Source organism: Dromiciops gliroides, chromosome 5 (genome assembly GCF_019393635.1).
Source record: "Dromiciops gliroides isolate mDroGli1 chromosome 5, mDroGli1.pri, whole genome shotgun sequence".
In the NCBI taxonomy this organism is placed as follows: domain Eukaryota; kingdom Metazoa; phylum Chordata; class Mammalia; order Microbiotheria; family Microbiotheriidae; genus Dromiciops; species Dromiciops gliroides.
Genome location: NC_057865.1, coordinates 92,832,659 through 92,845,594, shown reverse-complemented (window position 1 = coordinate 92,845,594; position 12,936 = coordinate 92,832,659). Strand labels below are relative to the sequence as shown.

General features: G+C 47.5%; 1 protein-coding gene across 1 annotated transcript; it reads right to left on the bottom strand.

Annotated features, from left to right (window-relative positions):
* Window positions 1-1,655: 1,655 nt before the first annotated feature.
* CDK5 (cyclin dependent kinase 5) lies at window positions 1,656-9,769 on the bottom strand. Its single transcript, XM_043966775.1, has 12 exons — window positions 9,631-9,769; window positions 8,802-8,890; window positions 8,628-8,695; window positions 8,074-8,134; window positions 7,928-7,984; window positions 6,773-6,868; window positions 6,264-6,338; window positions 5,946-6,042; window positions 5,595-5,664; window positions 2,697-2,757; window positions 2,432-2,512; window positions 1,656-2,198 (listed from the first exon to the last, which is right to left on the bottom strand). Exons 1-12 carry the CDS (start codon window positions 9,665-9,667, stop codon window positions 2,112-2,114), a joined length of 879 nt encoding a protein of 292 aa, XP_043822710.1. The 5' UTR covers window positions 9,668-9,769; the 3' UTR covers window positions 1,656-2,111.
* Between the last annotated feature and the right edge of the window lie 3,167 nt (window positions 9,770-12,936).

Sequence of the window (12,936 nt, the reverse complement as noted above, 5' to 3'; positions counted from 1 at the left end):
GATAGGGGAAGGACTTCCTTCTACCAATTCGGCTTGGCCTTCTTAGCTGCCTATACCCTAAAACACTTAATAGAGTGACTTGCCCAGGGTCATACATAATGATGCTTATAGCTGGGGCCCAAGGCTGGAGCTGATAGGGGTTGGGTTCTGGCCAGGGGAGATGAAGGTGGGATGTTGTAGGTCTTAGATCTAGGACATGGCTCTCCCACCCCTCCTCTCCAGCTCCCCTGTCAAAGGTGGGAGAAGAAACATTAAGCTGTCCCCAGCTTCTGTCAGGTCAGGATTTAGAGATATGGGGTGGGTGAAGAGTTAGGCAGGAGGCAAGACCATAGGCTTGCAGTGTATTTAGAAACAAAGAGCTGGGGGCAGCTAGGTGGCTAGGTAGCACTGGCCCTGGATTCAGAAGGACCTGAGTTCAGATCCTGCTTCAGACACTTGATACTTACTAGCTGTGTGACCCTGGACAAGTCACTTAACCCTCATTGCCCTGAAAAAAAAAAAAAAAGAAACGAAGAACTCTTTGAGGGCAGGGGCTGTCTTTTGCCCCTTTGTATCTTCAGTGCCTGACACATAGCAGGTGCTTAATAAATATTGACTGGAGGGAGGGAAAAGCAGAACATCGATGATCAATGAGTCCAGAGACCTGGATTCCAATCTTAGCTCTGCCATTTAATAAACTGACCTACTATCCTCTCTTGGAGGGTTTTACCCTGTTTTTAATACTTAGTCCCAGGCACCCCCTGAATGAGAGAACTTGCACTGGATACTCTTTGAAAATGGAAAAAGAATCCCGTCCTCTTCCCAAACCACTTTCAGACTGCAGTGAGCCATGACACACTCATAGCTGGCCTCTCTAACACAAGAATACCCTGGGAAAAATGAAAAAGAATAAAAACAAGAAATCTAGGAAGCTAGTCTCCCGCCCTCCACATTCCTATGGACTCCTGCCAGTGTGTCAAAGGACTCTCCTTACCAGACATCCCAGGACTTCGCTTGGCAATGCTGGGTAGCAGTAACTAGGGGCAGGGGGTGTTATGTCTGATATTTTGATCTCAGGGCCCTCCCACCTCGAGCCTTGTTGTGGAGTGAATGGGAGAGAGCAGGGCATAAAGCAGTCGAAGGCATACTATTTATTAATAAATGAGAACTCATAGCCCCGCCCTAGTCCTAGCAGCGCCAATGCATCTCCCAGCCTCCAGGCAGAAGTCAAGCATTAAGCTTCCCCCTCAAGTCGGATTTGCAGGAAGCCCAGAAGTAGAGAGGACCTTAGGAAGCAGCGAGGCCACCAACAGGAGGCATCCTCTGTCCACCACTGCCAGCACAGCCCCTGACCTGCCTGAGGAAGCCCACAGTCCATTTCTGGCTAGTTCTATTGGGTAGGAAGTTTTTCCCGGAGATGACCCAAGACTGGTCATCCAGCGGGTGCTCTGACTCTGCCCTCTAGTGGACAGAGCAGGACCAGTCTAATCCCTCTTCTGAACGACAGGGTTCACCAGGTTCCCAAGAACTGGACACGTGGACTAAAGAAGCAGGGATATGAGAGTGAGTGGGTGAAGACAATGACTGGTGATGTCAGCAAGTGGGGACAGAGGTCACAATCTTCATGCCACCTCTGATACGCATGTCTTAGAACAGAAAGACACAAACACCTTCCCTCATGACATAAACCTAGATTGTGGGAAAGAAGCCAATTTATGAAATTAAATAAAGTCCATACACAAGGGGGAGGAGCACAGGAAGTGGGGGGACAGGGGCTCCGGCTGGCATCCATCCTTCACACCCCTAGCCCCACCAAGGCTGACCCCAAACATCTGGCCCAAGTAGCAGAGCTTAAGTGCATAGCACCATCCCTACCCCTACCCCTTTTCCAGTGGGGTGGGGGAGACTGGGGAAGGGCCGGGTGAGAAGAGAGGACAAAGGAGCCTCAAACCCCTTAGCTTCCGGGGTCTATTTCTCCTGCCTCGAAACAGGAGGTCCCTGGGTAGGTAAGGAACAGGGTGGGCCAGCAAGGCAAGAATGCATTGAACAGCTCCCAGGCTGAGGGCCAAAGGAGGGGTCAGGGGTAGTGGGCTTGGTTCTCTGAACAAGGAAAGGGAAAAGGAGGCTCCTGGCTAGGGAGGGCAGAAGTCAGAGAAGTAGGGATGCTGCAAAGCTTCTTCCGCTGAGATGCGCTGAACTGGGTTACACTTGAGCAGGTTCTGAGGAAGAGGGAAAAAGTGGAATGGGACCAGACAGGACGGGGGAGCCCATCTCCAGATCCTGGATGAATCAACATCTTTTCCTTTTCCCAACTCCCAAAGCTCCCGGAGCTTTCTCTCTCCCAACCATCCCCTCCCCCAGCACTCAGAAGTGCATGCATGGCCCCCAACCATGCCCAATCTCATCCCTCAGTCCCCTCTGCCCCCAAACATCTTCTATCTGAGTCATTTACCTGCAATAGGTCCCTCCCTGTGGCATTGAGCTTGGGTACAACGTTGACAAGTGATGTTGTTGCCGGATACATAGGATAAGGCTAGAAAAGGGAAATGGGGGCTTTAGATATAAGGCCCGGGCAGCATCCATGGGAATTAGTGGAGTGGGGTGGGGTGGTAGGGAAATTTGTATGAAGACCTGAATGGGGGCTGGGCTGGAAGCTCAGCGCTCACATCTCAAGTGCTCCTTTACAGCCATAAGTCTTCCTCTGAACCCACACCTACCTTATAATCTGGAAGCTTGGTCATGGCAGGCCACTGCTCCTCAGTTGGGGTCCCCAGCAGCGTGAGAGCTGAGGTTAAGGGTCATTCAAAGTGATGAGAATAGAGGGAGGGCTATTAAACCTGAGACCTGGCAACCTCACTCCAGCCTTGACTACCCCACCACAGATAGGTGAGCCCTCAGGAAAAGAGGAAGAGAGACAGAGAGAGACAGAGACAGAGAGACAAAGAGAGACAGAGAAAGACAGACAGAGACAGAAAAAGACAGTGACAGAGAGACAAAGAGAGACAGAGAAAGACAGAGAGAGACAGAGACTGGGGGGGAGGGGCAAGGGAGAACCAGCCTTGCCTCCCAATTGGCTGCATTCCTCGATGCTTATATTTTTGATCTCCCCCCCCTCCTCCACTGACCAAGCTCCTCAGGCCTCTGCGTCCACTCTGCCTGATTCACCCTGACTGCTAAGATACCTCTAGCCTTTCTTCTTCTCCTCCCTCCTTAATTCTTCCAGTACAGACAGAATACTACTTTGACCCCCAGCTCTTACACAGGTAGGGGTTCTTTCCTACTCTCAACCACAACCCCCAAATTGACTTCCTTTCTGCCACATTAGTTAGCTTTCTCTTCAGTTCCAAGTTAGAAACCCTCTGCCTCCACCTGGAATAGCATCTTTCCTGCTCCAGCCTCCAGGAAGCTTTCCTTGAATAACCCCAACCCTTGTGCCTTCTACTCCTCCCACTTCTACTCTGTTCTCCTGGGGACACAGAACAGGAGGAACTAAAGGGTCATCTATGGAAGTGTGCATCTAGTAAGAAGAAAACAGTGGGTTTTTAAAATAGCTCTTCAAAAGCTTGCAGAGCACTCCATGGTCCTGTTTGATCGACCTAACAATACCATGAGGTCAGAAGGTCTTGAGATCATGAATTTAGTGTTGAACCTAAGAGATCTACTAGTCCAGTGATTCCCATTTAGTGGACAATGGCTGGAGCTAAAAATTCTCCAGCAGTAAACTACAGACTGGGGCTTCACAACAATTGGCTGTTGTTGCTGAAAGGAGTTTGTAGAACAAAAAAATGAAAAACGTTGGGAACCATTGATCTAGTCCAATCCCTTCATTTTACACATGGTGACTCTGAATCCCAGGCAGGTACAGTCACTTGCCCAAGGTAATAGTTAGTGAGCAGGGGCAGTTAGGTGGTGCAGTGGATAGAGCACTGGCCCTGGATTCAGGAGGACCTGAGTTCAAATCCGGCCTCAGACACTTGACACTTACTAGCTGTGTGACCCTGGGCAAGTCACTTAACCCCCATTGCCCTGCAAACCCCCCCCCCCCAAACAAACAAACAACAACAAAAATAGTTAGTGAGCAGCAGAGCTGGGCCTTTGGTCTCCCAATCCAGAATCCTTTGCACTGAACCACAGTACCCCCCCCCTTTATTAATAAGAAAAACCAATGCACAGGGAGGCAAAAATGGCCAAGCAGGAGCTGAGCCCAATCAACCTCCTGACTCCAGTGCCAGTGTTCTCCTCTACTTCTGCTGAGGACACCACCAAATTGCTAGTCTCTCAGTCCAGGGACTGAAACTAGTCATCCTCACTTCTTTCCTCTCCTCTCCTCTCCCCCTATATACGGCCAGCTGCCAAGCCTTCTCAAGTCTACGTCCTCATACCTTGTTTCCTCTCTCCCCCACCCAGGTCCTTGGTACCTCTTGCTTAGATATCTGGCCTCTTCGTGGGCCTCCCCTGCCTCTAGTGTCTCCCTTTCCAATCCATCCTCTACACCACTGCCAAATGTACAATCTTGAAACACAGTCTGATCATATCCCCCTGTCACACAATAGGCTCCCTGGTCTTTCTAGGACAAAATACCAATTCTTGGAATTTAATGCCTTTTGTGGTTTGACTTCAACCTATTTTCCCTATTCCTTTTTTTCCCTCTTTCTTCCTTTTTTTTTTTTTTTGGCAGGGCAATGAGGGTTAAGTGACTTGCCCAGGGTCACACAGCTAGTGTCAAGTGTCTGAGGCTGGATTTGAACTCAGGTCCTCCTGAATCCAGGGCTGGTGCTTTATCTACTGCACCACCTAGCTGCCCCCCTTCAATCTATTTTCCCCAAGTTACTTCATATTAATCTTCCTCACACACTTTACATTCTAGCCACACTGGTCGACTTGTATATACATACTCCATCTTCTGCCTCTGCATAGGCTATTTCCCATATCTGGAATACTTTCTCTCCTCACCTCTGCCCTCTTGGAAACTTCTGCTCCTATTAAGGCTCAGCCCAAGTGTCCCCTGCTCCATAAGGCCTTTCCTCATCCCCCCTGTTGTTGATGTCTCTCCAGCCCTCAGATTACTTCATATTCATCTTTTTTTAGGCAGGGCAATGAGGGTTAAGTGACTTTCCCAGGGTCACACAGCTATTAAGTGTCAAGTGTCTGAGGCCGGATTTGAACTCAGGTCCTCCTGAATCCAGGGCCAGTGCTCTATCCCCTGCACCACCTAGCTGCCCCATTTCATATACATTTTATATTTATCTATATGTATAGTTTTTTCCTCCCAGTAGAATGTAAGCTCTTATACTAGGCAGTTAATAAGTGCTGAGTTGAGTTCTTCACACTGTACCACTGTCTTTTCGTCACCAAAACATGACGTGTGCGTGTGTGCGTCTGCGTGTGTGCGTGTGTGTATATTCCATCGGGTTCCCCATCTTGTTCCCCAAGGACTCCTGAAACCTTTGTACCCTGTACTTCTCCATCTCTACTCTATCCCTAGCCCAGTTCATCTCTGTACTCTATTCCTATTGGCTCAGGAATTCTAAGTTAGAGGTTCTCTTGGCCCCAGGATTTGGGGAGGGAGATTCTCTAACTCAGAGGTAGAGATGGGAGGAAAATTGCAAGGATATCTAAAGATCCGCTTCAGTTGATCATCTACATCATTCCCAGGGAAGAGGGGCCGTCCAGCATTGGCCAGCTCTGTGGGAAACAGAAAGTAAATGAGAGACTGGGGATGGCCCATGCTTTAGACATCCTCCCAGGCCCTTCCACCACCCTGTCTTAGACCACTCTCCTCCTTAATATGCTTCAGCTTGAACCTGCTCCAAGTCTCTTCATCCCTGCCTCCCCCCTCCCATCCTGACAATCAGTTGTCCACAGACTCCTATCCCCTCAGGATACAGCCAATGGACCTCACAGGCTATTGGCTGACTCTGATAGGGAGGCAAGATGGCTAGATCTGGCCTTCCCCATTTCATCACCTGCAAAGATGCATCCAGCTGACCACATGTCAATGGATGTGGAGTATAGTTTGGCCCCGAACAGGACATCTGGTGGGCGGTACCACAAAGTGACCACCTGGGGGAGATGGAAAAGACCCAAGCCTACAGTGACCCTCCAATACAAGATAACAGAGTTGGGAGAAGAATCCCCACCACCACCACAGGGGAAGAAACAGAAATGAAGGAGCAAGAATAATGTTCCAAGGAACTGGAGTAGGGGCAATGAGAGGGTCCCTAGGTGTTTTTCCCTCCTCCCCCTCCCAACTACCTTCCAGGCACCTAACTACCAAGGCTCACCTCTGCAGAGTAACATCGGACAGGGATCCCGAAGGCTCGAGCCAAGCCAAAATCAGCAAGCTTGAGCTCCCCATTCTGAAGGTAGGAAGATGGGATGTAAATGGGGGAGAACATATAACACAGTGAGGATTAGAAAGGATGCTCACGATGATAACAATGATTTACATTTCTACAGTATTAAAGGTTTACAAAGTACATTCCTCACAACCACCCATGGGGGGAAGAGGAAGGGGGCAAGTATTATTATCCACTTTACAGAGTAAAAGAGTAAGGTTCATAGAGGAAAAAGAATTTTCCCAGGCTCACACAAGTATCGGAGTTGGGCCTCAAATCCTGGCCTGGAGTATTTTTCTACTACATTCACTATTCTTTCTCCCATGTAGAGAAGATCTAACTGATCCCAGGGAAAGCTTCTTCCTCCCAGCCTGAGCTCTCAAGTTAGACTACAGGCACCCCCCTTCCTGGTCCCACCCCTTTCCACCCTCTCTCTTTTCTCCCTGACACAATACCCGGTTAATTAGAAGGTTCTGGGGCTTCAGGTCCCGGTGCAGAACATTACGGCTGTGGCAGAATCCAAGGCCTTTTAGCAGTTGGAAAAGGAATGACTATAGGGAATGGGAGAAGTAGGAAAAATCAGACATCCCCATATACTTTATCTAGCCCTAGGTTACACTTTAATGCTCCAACTCCAGGCAGATTGGTTTATTAGCCTTTCCCCTGCAACACATCCCTCTTCATTTGGGCCTCAGGTTCTGTCAATCTTCCCACCCCCTTCCACCAACCCCACTACCAGCCTAAACCAAACTTATCTTTCATGGTTCTGTTCAAATCCCATCCCTTCCAAAAATCCACACTACCGGCCGTATACATCCTGGCCCTTAGTCACATACTTAAATCATCTTGCTGCTATTTCATGTCTGAGTCTTTTCTTTCCAACAATACTGTAAGCTCTGTGAGAACAGGGAGTAGTATATCCTTGTCTTTATATCCTATACAGCACCCCTAACAGTAGGCTAGGTACACAGTGGGTACTAATAATTTGAAGGTTGTGCTTAATTATTGTTGTTGAGTCATGTCCAACCCCATTTAGGGTTTTCTTAGCAAAGATATTGGGATGGGTGCAGCTAGGTGGTGCAGTGGATAGAGCACCTGCCCTGGATTCAGGAGAACCTGAGTTCAAATCTGGTCTCAGACGCTTGACACTTACTAGCTGTGTGACCCTGGGCAAGTCACTTAACCCCAATTGCCTCACACACACACACACACACACACACACACACACACACACACAAAAGATATTGGGATGGTTTACCATTTCCTTCTCTGGCTCATTTTACAGATGAGGAAACTGAGGCAAACAGGGTTAAGTGATTTGACCATAATTACACAGCTACTAAGTGTCTTAAGCCAGTTTTGAACTCATGAAGAGAGTCTTCCTTCTATCCACTCTATCACCTAGCTGCCAGTGCTTAATTAGATTGTGTTAGACAATTTCTACCTTTGGCTCCCTAGTGCCAAGCTCTGTACTTTACACACAAACAATGTTTAATGTATATTTGAGGAATTGTATTGAATACAGACTCTCACACTCAACTAAGGCAAAATACCCTCTAGGCTCATTAAGATCAAAATTCAACCCTTGTTTTCCCCAATTACCACCTCACCTTCACAATCTCAGGGTCCAGGTCTCCATTGCAACTGTCAAAATATTTCTTCAGATCCTGAGGGAAGGGGAAGAAAGATGGGTTGTCTCAGCCTCACTCTTTGCACATCAGGGCTGCCCCTCCCCTGGGCTGCCCCCTCTCCTTACTTGGTCACAGAATTCAAAAACCAGGGTCAGTTTCTTGTCACTGTGCAAAACATCATGAAGCCTTGTTGGGGGGGAAGAGAAAGAGAATGGAGAAAAGTGAAATCGGGCTGACCTAGAAACCTAGACCTAATTCTCCAATTCTAGCCCCTAAGTTAAACCTTTTACATGAATATTTAGTTCCAGCTCCTAACCCGGATCCCCAGTTCCAACCCTTAGACCTCCATCTATAACCATCTATTCCCCAACTTAAATTTCCAATTTGAATCTCCCAAACCTAGATTCCTTTAATCCCCAACTCCATTCATCCCCCACTCAGGTACAGATTTCACCAGTGAGGGGTCACAAGGGAAAGTCCCCTTTCTCTCCCTCTTTTCCTCCCAACTTCCCCAACCCTAACGCCCCAGCTCCAATTTCAAATCTGTATGGACTCAATTCCTACCTGACTCTCTCATGCCCCTACCTATTAACCAGATGGGTACTGATATAACCAGTGAGGGACCCATTGATACAGCTCTCCCCCCCCCCCATTCCTTTACCTCCTTCCCCAAACAGACCTGACAATGTTCTTGTGCTTGAGCTCCTTCAGCAGGCAGATCTCTCTCAGGGCAGAGCTTGGTACCCCCTGAGAGGTGAGGGAAAGAGGAAGGCGGTGAGACCAGATGGTCCCTAACTCCATCCCCAGAGGAGCCCATCTCCCCCAGCCTTGTCCACACAACCCCAGGCCCCACCTCATCATCGTCATCCAGGCGAACCCGTTTAAGTGCCACAATCTCGTGTGTCTCTCGGTTCTTGGCCTTGAACACTGTTCCATAGGTGCCTGGAGAGCAGGAGGGATGAAAGCTACTTTCTACCTCTTCCTCCTCCCTCCACCACAATATCCCTCCCAGGAGTTGGGGATAGGTTGGGTGTTGGATTTTTTGTTTGTTTGTTTTGTTTTGTTTTGTTTTGAAGGTGGGGGGGGGGGTGGAGGAGAGAAAGAGGGAGGTGTGAGGTAGCTTTACTGTCCAGGAGGGAAGGCTGAAAAGGGCAAGTGAGGCAAGATGAAGTATGAGGGGCATTTAAGACTTAAGGATGTAGAAAGGGCCAGTTCTTCTGGTGGCAGGAAAGGCAGTGCTGGGCAGAGCCTGGACGATTTCTGGTTGGAGGGTGGACTAGGAAGGCTGATCCGAGGCAAGGGAGTTGACGGAGAAAAGCAATAGAGCGCTGAACAAATGGGGGTGCCTGGCGCTGGTCTATGGAGGGAGGATGGTTGGAGAACAACTGGGGGGGGGGAGAGGATGGAGAAGAAGCTCTTTCTTGGGGGGAGGGGAACCACTGTTTGTTGGGGAGGGGGTATCTGGGGAAAGGGCATCTTTTGCAGGAGGAGGATGGGGATGGGGTGGGGCTTCATGCAGGAGGATGTCAATTTTGCAGGAAAGGCTGCCTGCCTGGGGGGCCCAAGGAGGACATCTGCAGCATGGGGGTGGCTATCTAAGCTTGGGAGGTTAGAAGGAGGAATTTCAGGGTTTGCAGGGGAGGGTAAGGGGATCTTTGCAGAATTATTTTTCATCCCGTTACCTTCGCCTATCTTCTCCAGCTTCTCATACTTCTGCATCACGGCGACCGCGGGGTTCCCGGCGAGCCACGGGCTCCCAGGTTAGGACCCCGGCTCAGCTGGGGAGGAGGCTCCAAGTAGTACCCCCAGGCCGCGCCCCGCCCCCCGCCCCGCTCGCCTCCCCGCCCTCCTACTTGCCGGGGTGTGGATTATGGGACCTGAAGTCCTCGAGGCTTCCCGGCCTCGGAGAAAAGCCTAAACTAGAGGGAGCCAGAGGACTACAAGCCCCGGCGTGCTCTACTCCAGGGCTCTCTTGTCTCTGACTCCAGGGACGCCAGCCGGACGGTGGAGACAAGCCCCGGACTTCACGTCCCAGAAACCATCTTTGGGTCCGCCTTTCCGAGTCCCCGTAGCTGAACCGCGATTCCCATCATGCATCGCGACCTACGGTCCTTCCTCTCCCAGCGATCCCGAAGTCTATTCTGGGACTACATGTCCCAGAATGCAATACGGAATCCAGGGTGCCCAGGTTTTGGAGGACTGGTCCAGAGCCTGCGCCAGAACGACTTCTGAAGCACCTGGCTCGGGTGATGGCTCCATGTGTGAAACAGCTCCTGATGACCTCCCGCTGATTCTACTGTGCCCCTCTTCCTCTAGATCCCTGCTACTCGGAGTGACTCCTGGTGATGTCCAGCTGACACCCAGGATGACCATTTGACCCTAGAGTGACAAGTGATCACAGGAACGGACAAACTGGCACGGTCCAGTAGACCATTGTTCCCCTCCTTCCTAGATCTGCTTCCATCCTTCTGTTGTCTCCTAATACCCTCAAGTCAACATTCTTCCAACTTCCCTTAGCAGGTTCGCTGAAGGACTAGGCCTTTAAGAACTCAGGTCACCCCAGGATGACCCTTGGAGGTTTCACGCTTAGAATAAACATATGGGAAAAGTCCAACCCTCTTATTTTATAGATGGAATACAGAGAGGCGTTGTTTTGGGGGTGAAATAGGGTGTTAGCTGAGACAAAGAGGGGGACTGCCAGAATGCAATAAACTCTTTTGGAACTTTGGAGTTAGGAGCACAGACAGCTCTTACCTTAGATAAAAATAGCTAGCATTCATGTAGAGCTTATAATATAGCACTTGATCCTCATGACAACCCTGAGAGGTAGATGTTATCACTAACCTTTTATATTGGGGAACCTTTAGGAGACAAAAGCTAACTTGCTCAGGGTCTCAAAGCTAGTAAGTGTCTAAGATCAATTTTTTTTTTTTGACAGGCGATGAGGGTTAAGTGACTTGGCCAGGGTCACACAGCTAGCAAGTGTCAAGTGTCTGAGGCTGGATTTGAACTCAGGTTCTCCTGAATCCAGGGCCACTGCTTTATCCACTGTACCACCTAGTTGCCCCGAAATTCAAATTTTAACTCAGGTCTTCCTGACTTCAGTCTGGCTTTCTATCTACTTAACTACTCCCCAATTAACTAACTGTAGGCTCCTTATGGACAGCCCTGTTTCTTATTTCATTTTTGTACATCTCCCAGGGTCTAACACACAATGCCTGTACATAATAGGTGCTTAATAAATGTTGAATCATCATGTTGTAAGCTACAATATCCTACTTAATTTTATATATACATATATATATATGTATATGGCTTTATATTTTCTTAAATTCGTCCAAAGCTTCTTTTCTCATTCATTATGAAATCAGATCATTTCAACAACCTTGCCAGGTAGAAAGGGAAGGTATTATCCTCATTCTACAAATAAGTAACTGAAACGTAGGGACATTATGTCACTTGTCCAAAGGTTTTAAAGAATTGTATAGTGGGGAAAGCCTGTATTTGGAGTCAGAAGACCAGAGTTGGAATTCCAGACTGGCTATTTATGACATGTGGGACCTTGTTGAAATTATTCCACCTCAATGGTTCCCAGTTTCCTCATGTGTTAATTGAGGGAATTTGATCTTGAAAATACCTTCCATCTTAAAATTTAGAATTCTGTAATTTTAACTGGTATAACCTAGATTACAGGTCTTCTGACCTCCAATTCAGTGCTCTCCCCATTATACCATATGCTCATTATACACTGATCCATTATTCCTTTCCTTTGGTTTTTTCTTCAACAAATATATAATAATAATAACAATAATAATATTAATAACAACATGTATAAACCTTTACAGTTTACAAAATGATCTACTACATATATTTCATTTAATCCTCACAACAGTGCTGGGAGATAAGCAGAACAGATATTACCTCTGTTTTACAAATGAGGAAAATGAATAAATGGTAGTCTTTCAGTACAGGGATCTCTAATCTCTTGACTCCTGTATCCATTGGTTTTACAGCATAGTTGTAGAGTTAGAAGAGACCTAAGAGGTCACCCAGTCTAACCCTTACATTTTTTTTTTGTGAGGCAATTGGGGTTAAGTGACTTGCCTAGGGTCACACAGCTAGTTAAGTTTTAAGTGTCTGAGGCCGGATTTGAACTCAGGTCCTCCTGACTCCAGGGCCGGTGCTTTATCCACTACGCCACCTAGCTGCTCCTAACCCTTACATTTTAAAGATTTAAAAAAAAAAAAAGGTCCATAAAGATTGTGACTGGTGCAACGATGTTCTGGTAGTAACAGAGTTGGGATTAAATCCAGGTCTTAACACTAAATCTTTGCATCGTAAGAGGCTAATTCAAGTATCAACCATGTGCATGCTGGGCCTTGTGGAGAATAGGAGACAGAAGCAAATGACAGTTCTGCCCTTAATGAGTATACAAAATGCCTGGTAACAGTCACATATGTGAAAAGTTTAAATAATACAAATGTTTACCAGTGATACTAACCATTACAAGAGATGCTGAAGGGTATATTCCTAAGAGACAGAGATAACTAAGTTAATGATCTACAAAGGGAGTTGTCTACCAGCAGTATAAGAAGTGGGTATCCCTGGGCTAGCCCCTTTCCTAGAGTCAGACTATGGTAAAGTGGCAGGAGAAGTACATTTGGAGTCAGAAGTGATAGCTTTCAATTTCATCCAGCTGTCCAAACAAGCCATTTCAACTCTGTGCTCTAGCTTTGTCGTCTATTAGTAGATTGCCTTTTTGCAGAGGTAGCGTACTATGGATGTGGAATGTTGCATATACTATTCAACATTGCATGTGTGGATTCGATTTATTGAACTGCGCTTTTTTTTAACGTTTTAAAAATCTTGGCCAAAAGTTATTAGAGATTTTTTTTGGATAGGGAAGAGTAGAGGGATAAAATTGAAAAGGAAAACAAAATCAAAGGGTATAAACTAAAATATGGCAATATTTCTAAATAAATAAACCA